Source organism: Vipera berus, assembly GCF_964194415.1.
Source record: "Vipera berus genome assembly, chromosome: 2".
Taxonomy (NCBI): Eukaryota; Metazoa; Chordata; class Lepidosauria; order Squamata; family Viperidae; genus Vipera; species Vipera berus.
In genome coordinates, this window is record NC_138203.1 from 283,975,070 (window position 1) to 284,000,271 (window position 25,202).

General features: G+C 43.8%; 1 protein-coding gene across 6 annotated transcripts; it reads right to left on the minus strand.

Moving 5' to 3' along the window:
* Window positions 1-370: 370 nt before the first annotated feature.
* Window positions 371-23,642, minus strand: LOC308661152 (neurotrophin receptor-interacting factor homolog). 6 transcript variants are annotated; one of them, XM_081315957.1, is made up of 5 exons: window positions 23,179-23,642; window positions 21,045-21,152; window positions 4,661-4,787; window positions 3,279-3,321; window positions 371-515 (listed from the first exon to the last, which is right to left on the minus strand). In XM_081315957.1, exons 1-5 carry the CDS (start codon window positions 23,587-23,589, stop codon window positions 473-475), a joined length of 732 nt encoding a protein of 243 aa, XP_081172083.1. In that variant the 5' UTR covers window positions 23,590-23,642; the 3' UTR covers window positions 371-472. The 6 variants fall into 6 exon arrangements, with proteins under 6 accessions (XP_081172083.1, XP_081172080.1, XP_081172081.1 ...); XM_081315954.1 differs by having other exon boundaries at window positions 400-3,321; XM_081315955.1 differs by lacking the exons at window positions 21,045-21,152; window positions 23,179-23,642 and adding exons at window positions 6,869-6,976; window positions 9,118-9,560 and having other exon boundaries at window positions 400-3,321.
* Window positions 23,643-25,202: the final 1,560 nt, after the last annotated feature.

Below are 25,202 nucleotides of genomic sequence, written 5' to 3' on the forward strand. Positions count from 1 at the left end.
AGGCAAATGCACAGATGCTTCCACAAAGGGAAATTCTGCCCTGGATGACTGAGAATCTCCATAGATTCAGTAAAGGAATCCCCCATTTTCTAAAGAGTACAATCTTCCCTACATCTTTTCTTTTTTATAACTCTCTTCTGTTCTGTTCTGTCTTGGATTTTTGTTCAGCTTTTCTGCTTGATCTTTCCTACCTAGTGGATTTTGAAGAGCTGATCTGGTTTCAAGGGTCTGCACTACCTTAAAAAACTGAGAAATTGACTTCCTGAAGTGGGTTTGTCCTCCTAGCTGGACTCAAATGTGGGGTTCAGTATTGCTAACCACGACAGGGTGATAGTGAAAAAAGAATACACAATAGCAGACTGTAGCATTATGTAAGAGTTTATTAGTAAGGTTCCAAGTCTGTAAGAGTATAGAGTTTCTTCTCCAAAATGCATTGGGGAGCTCAAGTAGTAACAATTGCCTTGGCAACTGTTCAAAAACGGGTTGTCTTTCTGGGGACGATCTCTCTCCTACTTCTGGTCGGAAGATAATAAAGGGAAAGGAGAACACTTATTCAGATAAATTTTAAGAGGACAGAAAAGAACAAGACCACCATTTTGTGGGAATTAACATAACTGCAGATGAAAATGCTTTCTAATTTGATAAACGCATGTCGATCCTGTTTTATATATAGTTTTTAGGTAAATTATGACGGAAATCAAGGAAGCCATCAATCTTCTGGTTGGAAATGATAGTGAAATGGTGATGGGCAAAAAGCTGGAAACTGAAGAGCTTAATTCTTATTTTGCATCCCTGTTTTCACAGCATTGGGAGAGGGGAGAGAAATGCAAGTCAAAATAGGCAACAGAAATCCTGGCTGCTTTGAATGAAGAGTTTCTACTAGAGGTCTTTCCCTTGTCCATTTAGGTTTCTTCCCTACGTGGATCCTTTTATGAGTAAAATGTTCTTTCCCAGGAAAAATTATATCCTCACTCCTTGCAACATATAGATTTTCCCGAGAGTGGATTCCTTCATGAGTAAATCTCTTTACTCAGGATGTTCAGGATATTCCACCCCTCTCTATGGGGGGTGAGTTATTACCCCCCGTAGATAGGGCTCGCAACTTGGGAGTCCTCCTAGATTCACAGCTTTCCTTAGAAGACCATATAGTAGCTGTGACTAGGGGGGCCTTCGCCCAGGTTCGCATGGTGCGCCAGTTGCGGCCCTATCTAGACCGGGATGCCTTACGTATGGTCACTCACACGCTCGTGACCTCTCGTCTGGACTACTGCAACGCTCTCTACATGAGGCTACCCTTGAAGACCACTCGGAGGCTCCAACTGGTACAGAATGCAGCCGCGAGAGTTGTGTTGGGAGTTTCCCAACACTCCCATGTTACACCTCTGCTCCGCGAGCTGCATTGGCTTCCAGTTGTCTTCCAGGTGAGATTCAAGGTGTTAGTAATGACCTACAAAGCCCTACATGGCATGGGTCCGGAATACCTTGGGGAGCACCTGCGGCCGGCGTCAACTTCCCTCTGCCCAGTACGCTCCCACAGAGAGGGCCTCCTCAGGGTGCCACCAGTCAAAGAATGCCGACTGGTGGCCCCCAGGGGGAGGGCGTTCTCTGTGGGCGCGCCGGATTTATGGAACCATCTTCCGGTCGAGCTCCGGATGGCGCCTGATCTCCGCTCCTTCCGGCGCGATCTCAAAACCTACCTTTTTGAACAAGCTGGCCTGGCCTGATGGGATGGGGTTGGGTTTTATAAATCGGTTTTAAATTTTTAATGTGTACTAATTTATTTACGGGCATTGCTGTTTAATTACTTTTTAATTTTTGTATCTTGTTTTTTATTATGTATTGTCCTGTTCACCGCCCTGAGTCCTTCGGGAGAAGGGCGGTATACAAATTAATTAAATAAATAAATAATAATAAATCTTGTGATTGTTAAAGCTTTTTTCACACTATATGGTCTCTCTTCTCTGTGGAGCCTTTCATGAGCATTAAGCTGTGCTGTTTGAGCAAAGCTGTTTCCACATTCTGTACATTAAAATGATTTCTCCCCTGTATGGATTCTTTCATGACTAATAAGAACACTTTTCTGAGTAAACGCTTTTCCACACTGTATACATTTATATGGTCTCTCCCCAGTGTGGATCCTCTTATGAAAATTAAGTTTTCCTTTCTGAGCAAAGCACTTTCCACATTCTGTGCATTTATGTGGTCTCTCCCCTGTATGGATTTTTTCATGTTTAGCAAGATAAATTTTCTGAGCAAATTGCTTTCCACACTCCATGCACTTGTATGGTCTCTCCCCAGTGTGGATCCTTCCATGACAAATAAGATCGCTGTTCCGATGGAAGCTTTTTCCACACTCCAAGCATTTATATGATCTCTGCCCTGTGTGGATTCTAACATGAACATTAAGTTGTCCTTTCTGAGCAAAGCCCTTTCCACATTCTGTACATTGAAATGGTTTCTCTCCTGTATGGGTTGTCTGATGAAATTTAAGTCGGCATTTCCGAGCAAAGCTCTTTCCACATTCTGTACATTGAAATGGTTTCTCCCCTGTATGGGTTGTCTGATGAAATTTAAGTCGGCATTTCCGAGCAAAGCTCTTTCCACATTCTGCACATTGAAATGGTTTCTCTCCTGTATGGATTGTCTGATGAAGTTTAAGATGTCCTTTGTGAGTGAAGCTCTTTCCACATTCTGTACACTGAAATGGTTTCTCTCCTGTATGGATTCTTTCATGACTAATAAGACCACTTTTCTGCGTAAATGCATTTCCACATTGTATGCATTTATATGGTCTCTCCCCAGTGTGGATCCTTTCATGACAAATAAGATAGCTGTTCCAATGAAAGCTTTTTCCACACTCCAAGCATTTATACGCTCTCTGCCCTGTGTGGATTTTAACATGAACATTAAGTTGATCTTTCTGAGCAAAGCTCTTTCCACATTCTGTACATTGAAATGGTTTCTCTCCTGTATGGGTTGTCTGATGAAATTTAAGTCGGCATTTCCGAGCAAAGCTCTTTCCACATTCTGTACATTGAAACGGTTTCTCCCCTGTATGGGTTGTCTGATGAAATTTAAGACGGCATTTCTGAGGAAAGGTCTTTCCACATTCTGTACATTGAAATGGTTTCTCTCCTGTATGGATTCTTTCATGACTAATAAGACCACTTTTCTGAATAAATGCATTTCCACATTGTATACATTTATATAGTCCCTCCCCAGTGTGGATCCTTTTATGATTAAAAAGTTGTGAGTTGCAAAAAAAGCTTTTTTTTGACCTTAGCTGATTGTCATTCTCATTCTCCAGCCCATCACCATCACCTATTTTGAAAAAAAAAACACCAGAAATTCTCATTAGAATTCAAAATGACTAGGAAGGGAGGGGGGTTGTCTCTCCCTGTCAAAAATATGCCCATCTGAGTATCAAGTTGGGTATCAGCCATGTGTTAAAACTAGATGTTGGGTTGAAATTGTTATCTAGGTCCTAGGACACTCTAATGGTATCCACAAGATTTTTCAGCCCTGAACCAGATTAAGGCTGTGCTGCTGATAGGTCAATCTGCCCAGGAATTTCTGTGGAGCATCTAAGACACACATGTCAAACTCGCGACATCACGTGACATCATGAGACGTATCAGGACTGTTTTGCCATTGCCGGCAATGGGGTGGGCGTAGCTTCTACATGACACGTCCGGTCTGTGGGCCGGCAGTTTGACACCCCTGATCTAAGGTTTTCACAAAGCTATGGTGAGCATTTCTGCCAAGGCTTTAGTTGTTTTCTAGAAGAGTAACTGTAATGACAACCTTGGACAAAATTGTCCATGAAGTAGCTCAGCTGGTTCAGGGGGGCCTGGCTGTTAGATAATCAAAGTGTAGTGTATGGAACTCTTTGCACCTGTTGCTGTCTAGATATTAGTTACATGCTGTACATTAGTGGCCTTGTCTTTGGTCCCACCATTTGCTCAGGCCGCAATCTTGTGTCAGTAAGTTTCTCAAGAGCTGTACCCCCTGCAGGGAGGCAGAACCTATTGAACTGGTCTGCCAGCGGTGACTACTGTATCCAAATGGATTGCAGAAAGAACTGAGGGTTATAACTGCTGATCTACTGCAAGGTACACTCAAGCTCTTAATCACTGTTTGGAACAGGAAGGTGACTGAGACTCTGGATATGTTTGCACCCATGCAACCTCTCCTCACCCATAGACCTCTCTTGTCTTCCATGGTATATAGAGAAACTGAGTGGGATGAAACAGAGGAAGAGATGTCTAGAGTGCCGCTGGTGAAAGATAAGGATGAACTCGACTGAACACAGGTAACAGGTGCTATTAAGGCCTACCTCGTGGTGATATGTACAATCAAGAGTAAATACTATTCCAGACTTATTATATATGCAGAAAATCAACCAGCAACATTCTTTAACATGAGCCATAACTGCCTGGGGACGTATATGAGAGTGTTTTCACCTGTCGCTGTACACTGGATATTAGCTACATGCTACACATTCTGACCCTGATTTTCCTGAGATTAGGAGAGGTTTTACAGGTGGTGGCCAGGTACAGTTCTGGCCATTTTAAATATCTGAGTGCAAGTATCTTCCATGTTCAGCTGCCACTGAAAACCTTTCCCAATAAACTGAACCCAGACCAATGAGGGTCCTTACCCAGAGCGGCCATATTCCTAGAAACCTCCAGCATGACTTCCATGCACAAGGCCTTCTGGCCAGAATCCAGCAGTGACCACTCCCCCTCTGTGAAATCCACAGCCACCTCCTCAAAGGGATCAGTGTCCTAGAAAGAAAAAGAAAATTTTTCCCATGAAACAGTCCTCTCATGTTTTTTTTACTTCTAATCAGGGTGGATAATGATCAATGATTTTTTTAAAAAAATTAAAAAATCATTTTTTATTTAAATCAGATATTTTTGATTTTTATTAAATTTATTTATGAGCCTTGGTGGAGCAGTGGGCTAATGCCTCCTTAAGTAACACCAGCTGCCTGCAATTAGTGCAGGTTCGCATCCCACCAGGCTCAAGGTGACTCAGCCTTCCATCCTTCCGAGGTAGGTAAAATGAGGACCCAGATTGTTGGGGGCAATAAGCTGACTTTGTAATAATGCCGCTTGGGGTGTGTGTGTGTGAAAGCCCTAACAAGCAGGCATATACATAGAATGAAGGCTACTGCTAAGCTTGTAAGCCGCCCTGAGTCTTCGGAGAAGGGCGGGATATAAATGTAATAAAAATAAATAAAAATAAAAAATGCTTTTGGAGTAAAAAAATCTATCTAAATATAGTTTTTTATTTAAGATTCATTGATAATTTAGTTTATTCAGCATGAAATGGAGCTTACGTATGTAGCATAAGGCTGTATATTCTGCAATATTTACATTTTTGGTATCCAAGCTCTCTAAGCTGAGATATCGTGCACGGCAATGATGCATTCACACAATTTCACAGTAACCATGAGATAAATCATAAAACAAAGTTCAGGAATATTCCTTTATTCCATTGTTTTGCAAAGCTATGTACACTACAAACAGTATGATTGTTTGAAGAGAAATGCATCTATACCAGGCGCTAAGTGTTTTAATTAAATAAAAGAATTTGAATAGTTCTCCAACTATTTGTGATTAACTAATTAACCTAAAATCATTTCTGATATTGCTGTTTTACTAATCTGACATTATTCTAAATAGGAAAACTTCATTTTGTTTGCAAATAATATTAAAGATTCTAACTACCAGCAAGAATGAATCCTAACATTTAAAGAGCACCTGTCATTTCAGATCCATCATGGCAGCGCCTGTTAGGGGACATTAACTCACCTGCTGCCTGCCACGTTCCTCACCTTGTTGTGTTACTGCCGCATCACCAGCCATCCCATTAAAGTGAATGAGACTTTCAGTGAGTCAACAGTGGGTCGGAGGAGTCGCTGCGGGACACAGATGACAGTGCTCTTTAAAAATTATGATTTAAATTGAGTTGATTTAAATCCACTTGATTTAAATCAAATCCACCCTGCTTCCAACACAGAAAAGAGTTTTCCAAGAGACAAATTGATATTTTCCTGTAGGACAGACATACCTCTTCCATGCTGCTGTTTTAAAGGCAGATAGTATGACTTAAATGCATCCAAGTGGCAGAATGGTATTCCTCGGGCACCCTCCTCCCCAGGCCTGGAATAACTCACCAAAATGGTTTTGGGTATAGGAATCCCATGGCCTCATCTCTCTGCCCAGTAAAATACACATTTCTTAGACAACAAGAGATACTAAGAATTTTTTATCTGACCTATTTCAAAATGTACATGATTCTGGAAATATCAAGTCACTTGACCAACAGCCTGACCTTTGACTTAGGGGTCTTTATATGAGAAATTTGTGCATACTGTAATTTATTTTTAAGTGGATATATTGGCCTATTTCTAAAGCAATATTTGTACAATTGGTATTGTTTCGCTTCATGGTTTTTATTTTTTATCTGTTTTTCCAAAGTTTTTTTGAAAACTATTTAGATAGATAAGATAGATGGACAGACAGACAGACAGACAACCTTTATTGTAATTTTTTATTGTGGGCACAATGGCACACATTAAAAATGAAATTTAGTTGCTTGCTTTCAAAGTGTACACGCACATTACACATATTTAGACATACTATATATAACATATGTATAGACCTACATCCTTACATGTAACATATAAATATTAATCACCAAGAAATATTAAACTGTTCCAACATATACAGTATATTACATTTTCTAAATGGGTCATTTTGTGAGGAAATCAGGTTTAAATGCACACGGACTCAGCATTTGGTTTTCAAAGCTCATGAATAGAAGGGGTTTAAACTTTTCAAAAAAAACCTTAACTTACCTGGCAAAGTGGTCCCAGTTGGATCCTCCTGAAAGAAAGATCTTTAGAATCATTGGATGGATCTCCTCTTCCCTGGAGCTCTGCTGAAATCTCCCCCATGAATAGCTCCTGCAAGTGATCGAATAGCCTGATTTATGATCCACTTTCAAATGACCTTAACCATGTTAATTGGCTGCTTTACCTTTTTCTCTCGAATTTCAAACTCAAATTCTTTTCAAACTCAAATCAATATAAGAGAACTTGAAAACACCTGCTCTGTGGATGGCTATTATTTCTTGATAATCGCCTGCCATTTTTGTGAAATACTTCATTGTTCTTTATTTCCTTTTCCTTCTGATCAGGAGACGCCTCTTTAGCTCCTCCCCTTTACTTGACCATTGTGGCCTTTGCTTTTTATGAATGTATTTATGCCTGTACTACCTCGTACTCTTTTTCCTTTAGATTTGGCTCTTTAATCTCCTGAGAAGGACAGGATCAATCTCCCTTTCCTTTCGTGGTGGCTTCTCTGTGCTTCTTGCAGTGAGGAAACCACCAACTTGGTAGTTCAGAGGGAGAGCTTGAAGTGAACACTGAGATGTTTTCAAGGGTAAAATGCACCCACTGAAAACATTGTGACTCTCACTAAAGGCAATTTGGATACTTCATTTTTTCTCATGTCAAATTCCCAGTCAGGTTTAACTTTTACTGATAAATGTTTTAAGATAATTTTGAATATATAGAAAAGAAAAGCTGAACTAGGGAGAATCTCTGTTGGCAGATTTGCCCAATAAACCACTTTTGCAAAATGATTCAGAACGATATCCAACTTCAGTGAATGATATATTCTCCTTAATAAGTACACGGAGACTAAGGTGAACTGGAACAGAATAGAATAATAGAGTTGGAAGGGAGCTTAGAGGTCTTCTAATCCAACCTCCTACTCAGGCAGGAAGCCCTACACCATTTCAGACAAATGGTTGTCCAATCTCCTCTTAAAAACTTCCAGTGTTGGAGCATTCACAACTTCTGAAGGCAAGTTGTTCCACTGATTAAATTTTTCCTTAGTTCTAGGTTTCTTCTCATCCATTGCTTCTTGTCTGCCTTCAGGTGCTTTGGAGAATAGCTTGCCTCCCTCTTCTTTGTGGCAAGTTGAGATTTTGGAACACTGGTATCATGTAACCCTTAGTCCTTCTTTTCATTAAATAGACATACCCAGTTCCAACAACTGTTCTTTATATGTTTTAGCCTCAGGTCCCCTAATCATCTTTATTGCTCTTCTCTGCTAAAAGAATGACGTGCCACAAATTGAGAATGGAACCAACTAGAATTAGTAACAGTTATGAACACAATGACAGGAACTTCCATAACCAAAAACTGCCCACTGACAGGACAGTTTCTTAAACTGCTTTTTAGAACAATATTCTGTGACATGATTGATAAAAACTGACAGATTACAATTTGACATTTTTAGGTAATAAATTGAGAAACACAGGGGAGTTAGGACAACAAACTGTGGAGATGTGCATAAAGTTTAAAGCAGTGGTTCCCAACCCTTTCTATATCTCACAGCTCTAGAACACTTCTGATATATTCTCCCACTCCTTACAAAAGTTGGAAATAATGGCAACAAATTATGCATGTACAGTATAATTTTGAAAAACCAAGTTTTTTGCACCCCCTGGAATATTGTCTTGCACCCGTTTGGGAACTCCTGGTGTAAAAAGGTATGTCAATCTGTTGCTTTCCCTCCCTATTGTGATAGTACCTGGTCTATCAAAGCCTAGATGTTCTATTTTGTTTAGCACCACGCATTATGTAGATCATGTAGTGTAAATATATAATGTGTATCTAGTGTTATGGCCCTGCACCAGGTTCACATAATCTAGATGTTTGACTGTATTCGGGTAAATTTAAGTGACAGGAAATCATAAAGTATAAATACTGATTTTATGGCATATGTTGATAATATCCGGAAGGATGCACACGTGTATAAAGTAAGAGAAAGCTCAGTTAAATAGCTCTATCTTTGTTAACATAATCTTGCAATTCTGAAAGCATTTTTCCGATCCTCTCCTTGTACTCGCTGGAAAACCTATGAATTTTATGACATTTCTCATCCCGTCCACGCCCATCAACATGTGGGATACCTTTTGCATTGCGGCTGTCCAGTCCAGGACAAACTATGTGGGAAGTGAGAAGGTGGGAATAGTGTCCCACAAAGTTATTTCCACAGACGATTACGCCATCCCAGCGTGATGAAAGTCTCTCACCTGCCGCCCCTTCCCGAGCTCCTGGGTAGATGTCGGGCCGAGCAGGAAGCCCTCGGCCAGGGCCACCGCCTGGGCGCAGCTCTCCGCCCCGCACTCCCGCAGCCAGCCCGCCAGCTCCGGGGGCAGCAGGGCCAGCAGCTGCTCCAGCACCACCCGGTCCACCATCTCGGCTTTGCAGCTCCGTTCCGGCTGCAGCCACTCGCGGCACAGCCGGTGCAGGCGGCTGCAAAGCGCCCGGGGCCCCTCGACCTCCCGGGGGCGACAGCTGCGGAAGCGCCGGCGCTCGGCCTCGGAGCTGCGGGGGCCGTAGTCGTCGCTTTCCCCGGATTCCCCGCCACCTCCGCTCCCCGCCTTAAGGGCTCCCGCCCAAGGAGATCCCGGGGCTGCCATTCGGCCTCCCACTTCGGCGAAGCCCGAGTGGGGGAAGCTCCTTCCTAGGCCGCCCTCGGTCACGGCAGACCCTGCCCCGTTCGCTCCCCTCGCCCCGCCTCTTTCCCGGTTTCAGGGATGGCGACAAGGGGCGGGGCTCCGCTTCCTCAGAGCTTCTGAGGCGGAGAAGAGCAGCTAAAGGTCGTTCCCGCCAAAACTTTCCCCGCCCCGCTGCCCAGCAAGACACTGGGTCAGAGACGCCTGCCTCCAAGAGAGGCAAAACCCCATTGGACTCCCCCATTTAAACCTAGAGCAGGGGTAGGCAAACTCGGCTCTTTTATGACTCGTGGACTTCAACTATTCTGACTCAGGAATTCTGGGAGGTGAAGTCCCTTGGTCATAAAAGAGCCTTGGTTGCCTACCCCTGACCTTAGAGGGTCTCCTACAACAATTACCGCCTTTCCTGTTCTCTGCTTCAAGGGCCGGCGCAAGTCCTCTTCGCGTTCCCTTTTCCGTTTGGACGCTGAAAGGAAACCCCAGTTCTGCTGCTGACAGAACGTTTTTCCCAGAGTGGCAGGAGATGCGAGTGCAGAGAAGGGCTATAGGGGGCTGAGGATGATGGCTGCGGTGGTGATTGAGCTGGGCAGAAATGAGTAAAGGGGATTGGATTGCTGCTTCTGGGCAGCTGAGATTTCTTTCTTCTGGAATCCTCTTGGAGACGTGGATTTTATGTTCCTGGGACAGATGGAAGAGACATGGATAGTGCTGCAAATCTGATAACAAGAGGCCATGGCAGCCATACAGTGACGTTTATTTAGTATTAAACATGCAATCGATTCATGCTTTGGAGATTCAGGCCACTTTATTTGTCCTTCTGTCTGTATTACTGTGATGGGACTCAATGAAGAACCCCCAAAGGTGATTTTTCAAGACAACCGGACTTTGTTTTCCCTCTTCAGTTCTCAGCTTCTTGAATGAGAAGCGAAACACCTTCAAGCAAAAACAAAATCCAGTTGTCTTTAGAAAAAACACCTTTAGGACAGCCATGACCTGAATCAGGAGTCCTCAACTCTCCCTCCCCAGAAGGGGATGCCAAGAATTAAGCCCTTCGGAACTGGGCCACAGAAGTGGCGGCCAAGAGTACATGTGTACCCACACATCCCCACTTATGCAAAGAGCGGGCAAATGCACAGATACTTCAACAAAGTGGGAAAGGTTGGGGGAATTCTGCCCTGCATGACTGAGAACCCCCCATTTTCTAAAGAGTACAATCTGCCCGACATCTTTTCTGTTTTATATCTATTTCTGTTCTGTTGAAGTCTTGGCTTTTTGTTCACCTTTTCTGCTTAATCTTTCCTGCCTGGTGGATTTTGAAGAGCTGATCTGGTTTCAAGGGCATGCACTACCTTAAAAAACTGAGAAATTGGCCTCCTGAAGTGGGTTTCTCCTCCTAGCTAGACTCAAATGTGGGGCTTGGTATTGCTGACCACGACAGGATGAGATGGTGAAAAAAGAATACACAACAGCGGACTGTAGTATTACAGGACATAAGAGTTTATTAGCAAGGTTCCAAGAGTATAGTGTTTCTTTTCCAAAATGTATTCAGAAACTCAAGTAGTGAGGATCAATTGCCTTGGCAACTGCTCAAAAAGAGGTTGTCTTTCTGGGGCTGATCTCACTCTTCCTTCTGGTCAGAAGATAACAAAGACAAAGGAGAAGACTTGTTCAGATAAATCTTAAGAGAACAGAAAAAACAAGACCACCATTTTGTGGGAATTAACGAAACTGCAGATGAAAATGCTTTCTAAATTTGATAAATGCATGTGGATTCTGTTTTATATATAGCTTTTTAGATAAATTATGAGGGAAATCAAGGAACCCACCAGTGCTCTAGTTGGAAATTTAATTTAATTTAATTTAATAATTTGATTTCTATACCGCCCTTCTCCCGAAGGACTCAGGGCGGTGAACAGGGCAATACACAATAAAAATCGAATACAAAAATTAAAAAGTCATTAAACATCATGCCCATAAAATCAATACATATTAAAGTTAAAACTAGTTTTAAAAACCCAACCCCATCCCGTCAGACCAGGCCAGCTTGTTCGAAAAAGAATGTTTTGAGATCGCGCCGGAAGGAGCGAAGGTCGGGGGCCATCCGGAGCTCAACCGGTAAGCGGTTCCAAAGGTCTGGTGTGCCCACAGAGAACGCTCTCCCCCTGGGGGGTCACCAATCGGCATTCTTTGATCGGCGGCACCCTGAGGAGGCCCTCTCTGTGGGAGCGCACTGGATGGAGGGAAGTTGACGCTGGCCGCAGGTGTTGCCGTAGGTAATCCGGACCCATGCCATGAAGGGCTTTGTAAGTCATAACTAACACCTTGGACCTCACCCGGAGAGCAACCGGTAGCCAATGCAGCTCGCGGAGCAAAGGTGTAACATGGGAGTATCGGGAAACTCCCAAGACAACTCGCGCGGCTGCATTCTGCACCAGTTGGAGTCTCCGGGTGGACCTCAAGGGCAGCCCCATGTAGAGAGCATTACAGTAGTCTAGACAAGAGGTCACGAGCGCATGAGTGACTGTGCGCAAGGCATCCCGGTCTAGATAGGGCCGCAACTGGCGCACCAGGCGAACCTGGGCAAAGGCCCCCCTAGTCACAGCTCCAATATGCTCTTCCAAAGAGAGCTGTGAGTCTAGAAGGACCCCCAAGTTGCGGGCCCTATCTACGGGGGGTAATAGCTCACCCCCCATGGCCAGTGATGGAATGATCGGAATTTCCCGGAATGCCAGCACGAACAGCCACTCAGTCTTGTCAGGGTTGAGTCGAAGCCTGTTCCTCCCCATCCAGACCCGGACCGCCTCCAGGCAACGGAACATCACGTCGAGGGCATCACTGGGGTGGTTTGGGGTCGAAATAAAAAGCTGGGTATCATCAGCATATTGGTGATACCCAACTCCAAAACCACGAATGATCTCACCCAACGGCTTCATATAGATGTTGAACAGGAGAGGCGAGAGAACCAATCCCTGAGGAACTCCACAAATGAGAGGTCTCAGGGTCGATCTCTGCCCCCCTGCCTACACCGACTGCGAACGTCCCAGAAGGTAAGAGGAGAACCACTGGAGAACTGTGCCTCCCACTCCTAACCCCCTGAGACGTCGCAGCAGGATACCATGGTCGATGGTATCAAAAGCCGCTGAGAGGTCTAAAAGGACTAGGACAGAGAAACAACCCCTGTCCCGAGCCCGCCAGAGATCATTCACCAGCGCGACCAATGCCGTCTCCATGCTGTACCCGGGCCTGAAACCCGATTGGTACGGGTCTAGGTAGTCAGCTTCCTCCAAGAACAAAGGGAGCTGATGCGCCACCACACTCTCAACAACCTTCGCCAAAAAGCGAAGGTTGGAGACCGGACGATAGTTGTTTAAAATTGCTGGGTCCAAGGCAGGCTTCTTGAGGAGGGGTCTCACCACCGCCTCCTTTAAGGCGGCGGGAAAACTACCCTGACTCAAAGAAGCAGTAATCACTGCCTGGAGCCAGCCTCGTGTCCCATCCCGGGCTGCATAAGTCAGCCAGGAGGGGCACGGGTCCAACAAACACGTGGTGGAGCTCAGCTTCCCCATGATCTTGTCCACTTCTTCAGGAGTCACAGGGTCGAACTCTTCCCAGATTAAATCAACAAGGCCGCCCGTATCCTCATCGTCAGACTCTGCCCAGTCGGAGTCCAGACTGGTCCGGATTTGAGCGATTTTGTCCGACAGAAATCGACTAAACTCCTCGGCTCGACCCTGCAAGGGGTCCTCCCTCACCTCCCGATTAAGGAGAGAGCGAGTTACCCTAAACAGGGCGGCCGGGCGATTATCTGCGGACGCGATGAGAGTGGCGAAGTGGTTAGACCTCGCCACCCTCATCGCCGCGAGATAAGTTCTCGTAAACGACCTTAGTCGTAACCGGCCGGATTCGGATCGGCTGGATCTCCAACAGCTCTCTAGGCCCCGTCTCCGACACTTCATCTCCCGGAGCTCCATGGAGCCCATTGGGATCTGCGCCGGGTCAAGGGCCGCATGGGTACAACTTGGTCGAGTGCCTCTGTGGCTGCCCTTTCCCAGGCTTCCACTAGGGCATCGACCGAGCTGTGAGCAAAGGAGGCAGGTGGGGGCCCCAGCACCGTCTGGAACTGCTCAGGGTCCATCAGGCGCCTAGGACGGAACCATCTGATTGGCTCAACAACCCCACGACGGGGAGTGGCAAAACGGAAGACCAACCGCAGGAGATGATGATCGGTCCATGACAGGGGTGTAATAATTGGAGAACCCCCCCCCGAAATCATCTAACCACCGTCCGGATAGAAAAACCAGATCGAGCGTGTGACCCCCCCCCCATGAGTTGGGCCCTGAATAACCTGCATCAGGTCCATGGCCGTCATGGAAGCCATGAACTCCCGAACTAACTCAGATGATCCCCCCAGGGATGATAGGTTGAAGTCACCCAAAACTATGAGTTTGGGGAACTCAACCACCAACCCTGAGAGGATATCGAGAAGCTCAGAAATGATAGTAAAATGGTGATGGGCAAAAAGCAAGAAACTGAAGAGTTTAATTCCTATTTTGCATCCCTGTTTCTACAGCATTGGGAGGTGTGTGTGGAGAGAAATGCAAGTCAAAATAGGCAACAGAAATCCTCGCTGCTCTGAATGAATTCAAATATTTGGGGCGAAGATTATTCTGAGGCTACTTCCATGGATTTATATACTTCCCTCTATGGGCATCATTTTATGAGAATTATGGTGTCCTTCCAAAGCTTAGCTTTTCCACACTCTTTGCATTTACATGATTTCTCTTGTGTGAATCCTTTAATGGAGTTTCTACTAGAGGCCTTTCCCCTTTGTCCATTTAGGTTTCTTCCCTATGTATATCCTTTTATGATGAGTAAAATGTTCTTTCCCAGGAAAAATTATATCCACACACTCCTTGCAATATATGGCTTTTCCTGAGTGTGGATTCCTTCATGAGTAAATGCCTTGTGATTATTAAAGCTTTTTTCACACTACATTCATCTATTCTCTGTGGAGCCTTTTATGAGCATTAAGTTGTGCTGTTTGAGCAAAGCTTTTTCCACATTGTGTGCATTTATAGGGTGTTTCTCCTGTATGGATTCTTTCATGATTAATAAGATAAATTTTCCGAGTAAATCGCTTTCCACATTCCATGCACTTGTATGGTCTCTCCCCAGTGTGGGTCCTTTTGTGACAAATAAGATCGCTGTTCCAATGAAAGCTTTTTCCACAGTCCATGCATTTATACGGTCTTTCCTGCGTGTGCCTCTTTTGGTGGAAAGCAAGGTGCCATTTGTCTATAAAGCTCTTTCCACACTCCATGCATGTATATGGTCTCTCCCCAGTATGGATCCTTTCATGATGAATAAGTTCTGTGCTTGAATAAAAACTTTTCCCACACTCCAAGCATTTATATGATCTCTGCCCTGTGTGGATTCTAACATGAACATTAAGTTGTCTTCTCTGAGCAAAGCTTTTTCCACATTCTGTGCATTTATTTTCCCTTGTATGAATTCTTTCATGATTAATAAGATAAATTTTCCGAGTAAATTGCTTTCCACACTCCATGCACTTATATGGTCTCTCCCCAGTGTGGATCCTTTCATGACAAATAAGATCTCTGTTCCAAAGAAAGCTTTTTCCACACTCGAAGCATTTAAACGATCTCTGCCCTGTGTGGATTTTAACATGAACATTAAGCTGTCTTTTCTGAGAAAAGCTCTTCCCACATTCTGAACACTGAAATGGTTTCTCCCCTGTATGGATTGTCTGATGAAATTTAAGTTGTCCATTCTGAGCGAAGCTCTTTCCACATTCTGTACATTGAAATGGTTTCTCTCCTGTATGGATTCTTTCATGACTAATAAGAACACTTTTCTGAGTAAACGCTTTTCCACACTGTATACATTTATATGGTCTCTCCCCAGTGTGGATCCTCTTATGGAAATTAAGTTTTCCTTTCTGAGCAAAGCACTTTCCACATTCTGTGCATTTATGTGGTCTCTCCCCTGTATGGATTTTTTCATGTTTAGCAAGATAATTTTTGTGAGTAAATTGCTTTCCACACTCCATGCACTTGTATGGTCTTTCCCCAGTGTGGATCCTTTCATGACAAATTAGATCACTGTTCCAATGAAAGCTTTTTCCACACTCCAAGCATTTATACGATCTCTGCCCTGTGTGAATTCTAACATGAACATTAAGTTGTCCTTTCTGAGCAAAGCCCTTTCCACATTCTGTACATTGAAATGGTTTCTCTCCTGTATGGGTTGTCTGATGAAATTTAAGTCGGCATTTCCGAGCAAAGCTCTTACCACATTCTGTACATTGAAATGGTTTCTCTCCTGTATGGATTGTCTGATGTAGTTTAAGATTTCCTTTCTGAGCAAAGCTCTTTCCACATTCTGTACATTGAAATGGTCTCTCTCCTGTATGGATTCTTTCATGACTAATAAGACCACTTTTCTGAGTAAACGCATTTCCACATTGTATACATTTATATGGTCTCTCCCCAGTGTGGATCCTTTCATGACAAATAAGATGTCTGTTCCAATGAAAGCTTTTTCCACACTCCAAGCATTTATGCGATCTCTGCCCTGTGTGGATTCTAACATGAACATTAAGTTGTCTTTTCTGAGCAAATCTCTTTCCACATTCTGTACATTGAAATGGTTTCTCTCCTGAATGGATTCTTTCATGACTAATAAGACCACTTTTCTGAATAAACGCATTTCCACATTGTATACATTTATATGGTCTCTCCCCAGTGTGGATCCTTTCATGACGAATAAGATCTCTGTTCCAATGAAAACTTTTTCCACACTCCAAGCATTTATACGATCTCTGCCGTGTGTGGATTCTAACATGAACATTAAGTTGTCTTTTCTGAGCAAAGCTCTTTCCACATTCTATACATTGAAATGGTTTCTCTCCTTTATGGATTGTCTGATGTAGTTTAAGATTTCCTTTCTGAGCAAAGCTCTTTCCACATTCTGTACGTTGAAACGGTTTCTCTCCTGTATGGATTCTTTCATGACTAATAAGACCACTTTTCTGAGTAAATGCATTTCCACACTGTATACATTTATATGGTCTCTCCCCAGTGTGGATCCTCTTATGATTAAAAAGTTGTAAGTTGCAAAAAAAGCTTTTTCCACACTCCAGGCATTTATATGGTTCGTCCCCTGTGTGGATCCTTTGATGTGAAGTAGTATCAGTGCTCTCAGTGAATTTCCATTGCTGTATTTTAGATAAAGTAAAAGATATGGAATGGCTCTTTGTAGACATTCCACTTTGTAGTGTCAATGACCTCAGCTGTTTGTCATTCTCATTTTCCAGCCCATCACCATCACCTAGTTTGGGGAAAAAAAACAGAAATTCTCATTAGAATTCAAAATTATTAGGAAGGGAGGGGGGTTGTCTCTCCCTGTCAAAAATATGCCCGAGTTTTAGGTTGGGTATCAGCCATGTGTTAAAACTAGGAGATGTTGGGTTGAAATTGTTATCTAGGTCCTAGGACACTCTAATGGAAACCTCAAGATTTTTCAGCCCTGAACCAGATTAAGGCTTTGGTGCTGATAGGTCAATCTTCCCAGGCATTTCTGTGGAGTAACTAAGGCAGACGTGTCAAACTCGCGACATCATGTGATGTCACGAGACTTATCAGGACTGTTTTGCCATTGCCGGCAATGGGGTGGGCGTAGCTTCTACATGACACGTCTGGACCGTGGGCCGGCAGTTTGACACCCCTGATCTAAGGCCTTTCACAAAGCTATGGTGAGCATTTGTGCCAAGGCCTTAGTTGTTTTCTTGAAGAGTAGCTGTAATGACAACTTTGGACAAAATTGCCCATGAAATAGCCCAGCTGGTTTGGGATCCGGGGCGGGGGTGGGGCTGGCTGTTAAAGAGAATCAAAGTGTAGTGTATGGCAGGGCTTTTCAACCAGTGGTATGGGTACCACCTGTGGTACATTGGCACCTGGCAGGTGGTGCACGACCATTCTAGAAAAGTGGTAGCGGGGGAGGGGAATGAGCTGAACTGGTGGCAGCACTACAGAAGCCTGAGCGAGAGATGACTGGAGCTGCAGGGCTGTCAGGGCTCAGCGGAAGCTCCAGGATCAGTGCTTCTTCGGGGCTGTCAGGGCTCAGTGGAAGCGCTAGGATCAGCGCCAGGCTCCAGTTAGAGCTCGGTGCTGATCCTGCCACTTCTGAGCCCAGAAGAAGTGCCAGCCAATCAGCTGGAATGTTGCAGCATCTCCCGGGTCTTGTGATTTACATTCAGATGCTTGGCAACTGATTCATATTTATGATGGTCACAGTGTCCCAGGATCATGTGAAGTGACCAAAACCTGCTCCAACCACCCAGCAGACGGGTGGAATAAAAACCAAACACATACCCACTCCACCCCTGCTGCCAATCCTCAAAACAAATGCTCACAACAATGAAAACCTCAGACTGGAGGAAGAGTGCCGCCGGGTGGGGAGGCAGGTGAGTTGCTCGGCTGTGGCTTGGGGAGTATTTTTTCAGTGTCATTGTAACTTTGAACAGTCAGTAAGCGAACTGTTGTAAGTCGAGGACTACCTGTACTTCATCACTTTTTGTCCCTTTTTTTGCGTCATCAAGTTTTTGATACCTTCCTAGGTGACTGGTGGTACTGGAATGTTGCCATATCCTAAATGTGGTACAATGGGTGAAAAGGTTGAAAAGCCCTAATGTATGGAACTCTTTGCACCTGTGGCTGTCCACTGGATATTAGTTAAATGCTATACATTGGTGGCCTTGTCTTTGGTCCTTCCATTTGCTCAGGTCACAATTTTGTGTCAATGAGTTTCTGAAAAGTTGTACCCCCTGCAGGGAGGCAGGACCTATTGAACTGGTCCGCCACAAGCGACTGCTGGATCCAAATGGCTTGCAGAAAGAACTGAGGGTTATAACTGCTGATGTACTGCAAGGTACACTCAAGCTCTTAATCACTGTTTGGAACAGGAAGGTGACTGAGACTCTGGATATGTTTGCACCCATGCAACCTCTCCTCACCCACAGACCTCTCTATCTTCCATGGTATATAGAGAAACTGAGTGGGATGAAACAGAGGAAGAGATGTCTAGAGTGCCGCTGGTGAAAGATAAGGATGTACTTGACTGAACACAGGTAACAGGTGCTATTAAAGCCTACCTCGTGGTGATATGTACAAATCAAGAGTAAATACTATTCCAGACTAATTATATATACAGAAAATCAACCAGCGACATTCTTTAACATGAGCCATAACTGCCTGGGGACGTATATGAGAGTGTTTTCACCTGTCGCTGTACACTGGATATTAGCTACATGCTACACACTCTGACCCTGATTTTCTTGAGATTAGGAGAGGTTTTACAGGTGGTGGCCAGGTACAGTTCTGGCCATTTTAAATATCTGAGTGCAAGTATCTTCCATGTTCAGCTGCCACTGAAAACCTTTCCCAATAAACTGAACCCAGACCAATGAGGGTCCTTACCCAGAGCGGCCATATTCCTAGAAACCTCCAGCATGACTTCCATGCACAAGGCCTTCTGGCCAGAATCCAGCAGTGACCACTCCCCCTCTGTGAAGTCCACAGCCACCTCCTCAAAGGGATCTGTATCCTAGAAAGAAAAAGAAAATCTTTCCCATGAGACAGTCCTCTCTTATGTTTTCTTTCTTATTTCCTATCAGGGTGGATCATAATCAATGATTTTTTTAAAAAAACGGATTTGTTTTATTTAAATTGGATTTTTTTATTGAAATCAGATTTTTTTATTAAATTTATTTTAATAAAATGCTTTTGGAGTAAAAAATCTATCTAAATATAGTTTTCTATTTAAGATTCATTAATAATTTAGTTTGTTCAGTATGAAATGGAGCTTAGTTATATAGCATGAGGCTGTATATTCTACAATATTTACATTTTTGGTATCCAAGCTTTGTAAGCTGAGATAACATGCACTGCATTGATGCATTCACACAATTTCACAGTAACCATGAGATAAATCATAAAACAAAGTTCAGGAATATTCCTTTATCCCATTGTTTTGCAAATCTACATACACTACAAACTGCGTGATTGTTTGAAGAGAAATGCATCTGTACCAGGCGCTTAGTGTTTTAATTAAATAAAAGAATTTGAATAGTTCTCCAACTATGTGGGATTAACTTATTAACCTAAAATCGGTTCTGATATTGCTTTTTTACTAACCTGACAGCTTATTATTCTAAATAGGGATCCTTCATTTTCTTTGCAAATAATATTAAGGATTCTAATTACCAGCAAGAATGAGTCCTGACATTTAAAGAGCACCTGTCATTTCAGATCCATCATGGCAGCGCCTGTTAGCAGACATCCACTCACTTGCTGCCCGCCACGTTCCTCACCTTGTTGTGTCACTGCTGCATCACCAGCCATCCCATTAAAGTGAATGAGACTTTCAGTGAGTCAACAGCGGGTCAGAGGAGGAGTCGCTGCGGGACAGAGATGACAGTGCTCTTTAAAAATTATGATTTAAATCGAGTTGATTTAAATTGAGCCTTTTTACTAGTGATTTAAATCATGATTTAAATTCACTTGATTTAAATCAAATCCACCCTGCTTCCAACACAGAAAAGAGAGTTTTGCAAGAGACAAATGGATATTTTCTTGTAGGACAGACATACTGTACCTCTTCCATGCTGCTGTTTTAAAGGCAGAAAGTATGACTTAGATCCATCCAAGTGGCAGAATGATATTTCTTGGGGACCCCCCTCTCCAGGCTTGGAATAACTCACCAAAATGGTTTTGGGTAGGGGAATCCCATGGCCTCATCTCTCTGGTCCAGTAAAATACACATTTCTTAGAAAACAAGAGATACCGACTAAGAATTTTTTACCTGGCCTCTTTTAAAAATGTACATGATTCTGGAAATATCAAGTCAATTGACCAACAGTCTTACCAGGAAAACCTGTCACCTTTGACTTAGGGGTCATTATATGAGAAATTTGTGCATACTGTAATTAATTTTTAAGTGGAAATATTGGCCTATTTCTAAAGCAATTTTTGTACAATTGGTATTGTTTCGCTTCATGGTTTTTATTTTTTTATCTGCTTTTCCAAAGTTTTTTGAAAAATATTTAGATAGACAGATAGATAGATAGATAGATAGATGATAGACAGACAGAAAGACAGATAACCTTTATTGTAATTTTTTACTGTGGGCACAATGGCACACATTAAAAATGAAATTTAGTTGCTTGCTTTCAAAGTGTACACATACGTAGCACACATTTAGACATACTATATATAACATATGTATAGACCTTATATGTAAGTAACATATAAATATTAATCACTAAGAAAGATTAAACTGTCCAAACACACATATTACATTTTCTAAATGGGTCATTCTGTGAGGAAACCAGGTTGAAATGCACACGGACTCAGCATTTGGTTTTCAAAGAAGCTCATGAATAGAAGGGGTTTAAACCTTTCACAAAAAAACTCTTAACTTACCTGGCAAGGTGGTCCCAGTTGGATCCTCCTGAATGAAAGATCTTCAGAATCATTGGATGGATCTACTCTTTCCTGGAGCTCTGCTGAGATCTCCCCCATGAATGGCTCCTGCAAGTGATAGAATGGCCTGATTTATGATTCAAATGACTTTAACCATGTTAGTTCACTTGCCTTACCTTTTTCTCTCCAATTGAACTTTTCGAACTCAAGTCCATAAAAGAAAACTTGAGAAATCCTGCTCTGTGGAAGGCTATTATTTGTTGATAATCACCTGACCATTGTGGCCTTTCCTTTTTATGAATGTATTTATGCCTGTACATCTCATACTCTTTTTCCTTTAGATTTGGGGGCATTTATATCCTGATAGAGACAGGATCAATCTCCCCTCCCTTTTGGGGTGGCTTCCCTGTGCTTCCTGCATGAGGAAACCACCAACTTGGTAGTTCAGAGGGAGAGCTTGAAGTGAACACTGAGATGTTTTCAAAGGTAAAATGCACCCACTGAAAACATTGTGACTCTCACTAAAGGCAATTTGGATACTTCATTTTTTTTCTCATGTCAAATTCCCAGTCAGGTTTAACTTTTACTGATAAATGTTTTAAGATAATTTTGAATATATAGAAAAGAAAAGCTGAACTAGGGAGAATCTCTGTTGGCAGATTTGCCCAATAAACCATTTTTGCAAAATGATTCAGAACGATATCCAACTTCAGTGAATGATATATTGTCCTTAATAAGTACACGGAGACTAAGGTGAACTGGAACAGAATAGAATAATAGAGTTGGAAGGGAGGTTGGAAGTTTTCTAATCCAACCCCCTGCTCAAGCAGGAAACCCTACACCATTTCAGACAAAGGGTTGTCCAATCTCCTCTTAAAAACTTCCAGTGTTGGAGCATTCACAACTTCTGGAGGCAAGTTGTTCCACTGATTAAATTTTTCCTTAGTTCTAGGTTTCTTCCCTCCTTGATTAGTTTCCATCCATTGCTTCTTGTCTGCCTTCAGGTGCTTTGGAGAATAGCTTGCCTCCCTCTTCTTTGTGGCAACCTGAGATTTTGGAACACTGGTATCATGTAACGCTTAGTCCTTTTCATTAAATAGACATACCCAGTTTCAGCAACCGTTTTTTATATGTTTTACCCTCCGGTTCCCTAATCATCTTTATTGCTCTTCTCTGCTAAAAGAATGACGTGCCACAAATTGAGAATGGAACCAACTAGAATTAGTAACAGTTATGAACACAATGACAGGAACTTCCATAACCAAAAACTGCCCACTGACAGACCCTTTCTTAAACTGCTTTTTAGAGCAATATTCTGTGACATGATTGATAGAAACTTACAGATCAGAACTTGACATTTTTAGGTAATAAATTGAGAAACACAGGGGAGTTAGGACAACAAACTGTGGAGATGTGCATAAAGTGTAAAGCAGTGGTTCCCAACCCTTTCTATATCTCGCAGCTCTAGAACACTTCTGATATATCCTTAGAAAAGTTCGAAATAACGGCAACAAATTATCCATGTACACTATAATTTTGAAAAACCAAGTTTTTTGCACTCCTTGGAATATTGTTCCGGTTGGGAACTCCTGGTGTAAAGTTATGTCAATCTGTAGCTTTCCCTCACTATTGTGATAGTAGATGGTATATTAAAGCCTAGATGTTCCATTCTGTTTAGCCCCATGCATTATGTAGATCATGTAGTGTAAATATCTAGGGTTATGGCCCTGTACCAGGTTCACATAATCTAGATGTTTGACTGTATTCGGGTAGATTTAAGTGACAGGAAATCATAAAGTATAAATATGGATTTTATGACATATGTTAATAATATCCGTAAGGGTACACACGTGTATAAAGTAAGAGAAAGCTCAGTTAAATAGCTCTATCTTTGTTAACATAATCTTGCAATTCTGAAAGTATTTTTCCGATCCTCTCGTTGTACTCACTGGAAAACTATGAATTTTATGACATTTCTCATCCCGTCCATGCCCATCAACATGTGGGATACCTTTTGCATTGCGGCTGTCCAGTCCAGGATAAACTATGTGGGAAGTGAGAAGGTGGGAATAGTGTCCCACAATGTTATTCCCACAGACGATTACGCCATCCCAGCGTGATGAAAGTCTCTCACCTGCCGCCCCTTCCCGAACTCCTGGGTGGATGTCGGGCCGAGCAGGAAGCCCTCGGCCAGGGCCACCGCCTGGGCGCAGCTCTCCGCCCCGCACTCCCGCAGCCAGCCCGCCAGCTCCGGTGGCAATAGGGCCAGCAGCTGCTCCAGCACCACCCGGTCCAGCATCTCGGCTTTGCTACTGCGCTCCGGCCGCAGCCACCCGCGGCACAGCCGGTGCAGGCGGCTGCAGAGCGCCCGCGGCCCCTCGGCTTCCCGGGAGCGGTAGCTGCGGAAGCGCCGGCGCTCGGCCTCGGAGCTGCGGGTGTCCTCGGGAAGGCCGCCGTCGTTGCTTTCCCCGGATTCCCCGCCGCCTCCACTCCCCGCCTGAAGGGCCGCTGCTGCTCCCGCCCCAGGAGATCCCGGAGCCGCCATTCGTCCTCCCGCTTCGGCGAAGTCCGAGCGGGGGAAGCTTCCCCGGAGGCTGCCCTCGGTCATGGCGGACCCTACCCCTCCCCTCTCCCCTTTCCAGGCTGCAGGGGAGGAGGGACAAGGGGCGGGGCTCCGCTTCCTCAGAGCTTCTGAGGCGTAGAAGAGCAGCTAAAGGTCGTTCCCGCCAAAACTTTCCCCACCCCGCTGGCCAGCAAGACACTGGGTCAGACATCTGCCTCCTAAAGAGGCAAAACTTTATTGGACTCCCTCATTTACACCTAGAGCAGGGGTAGGCAACCTCGGGTCTTTTATGACTCGTGGACTAACTATGCTGACTCAGGAATTCTACGAGTTGCAGTCCCTCAGTTATAAAAGAGCCGAGGTTGCCTACCCCTGACCCTAGAGCGTCTCCTACAGCAATTACCGCCTTTCCTATCTTCTGCTTCAAGGGCCCGGCGCAGGTCCTCTTCGCGTTCCCCGTTCCGTTTGGACGCTGAAAGGAAACCCCAGTTCTGCTGCTGACAGAATGTTTGGCCCAGAGTGGCAGGAGATGCGAGTGCAAAGAAGGGCTATAGGGGGCTGAGGATGATGGCTGCGGTGGTAATTGAGCTGGGCAGAAATGAGCAAAGCGGATTGGATTGCTACTTCTGGGCAGCTGAGATTTCTTTCTCCCGGAATCCTCTTGGAAACGTGAATGTATTCCTGGGACAGGTGGAAGAGTCATGGATGGGGCTGCAAATCTGATCAAAAGGGGCCAGGGCAGCCGTACAGTGACGTTTATTTATTTATTATTAAATATGCAATCTTTGGGATTCCTGCTTTGGGGGTTCCTTCAGGCCACTTTATTTGTCCTTCTGTCTGTATTACTGTGGTGGGACTCAATGAAGGACCCCCAAAGGTGATTTTTCTAGACAACCGGACTTTGATTTTCCTCTTCAGTTCTCAGCTTGGATGAGAAGTGAAACACCTTCAAGCAAAAACAAAATCCAGTTGTCTTTTGAAAAATACTCCTTTGGGACAACAATGACCTGGATCAGGAGTCCTCAACTCTTCCTCCCTGGGAGGGGATGCCAAGAATTAAGCCTTTTGGAACTGGGCCACAGAAGTGGTGGTTGAGAGTGCATGTGTATCTTGCCCATCCCCCCTTATGCAAGGAGCAGGCAAACGCACAGATACTTCAACAAAGTGGGAAAGGTTGGGGAAATTCTGCCTTGGGTGACTGAGAATCTCCATAGATTCAGTATAGGAATCCCCCATTTTCTAATCTGCCCTACATCTTCTCTGTTTTTATCTATTTCTGTTCTGTTGAAGTCTTGTCTTTTTGTTCACCTTTTCTGCTTATCTTTCCTGCCTAGTGGATTTTGAACAGTTGATCTGGTTTCAAGGGCCAGCACTACCTTAAAAAACTGAGAAACTGACCTCCTGAAGTGGGTTTGTCCTCCTAGCTGGACTCAAATGTATTGCTGACCACGACAGGATGAGATAGTGAAAAAAGAATACACAATAGCGGACTGTAGAATTACAGGACATAAGAGTTTATTAGCAAGGTTCTAAGAGTATAGAGTTGCTTCTCCAAAATGCATTGGGAAGCTCAAGTGTTGTTGTTGTTAGCTGCG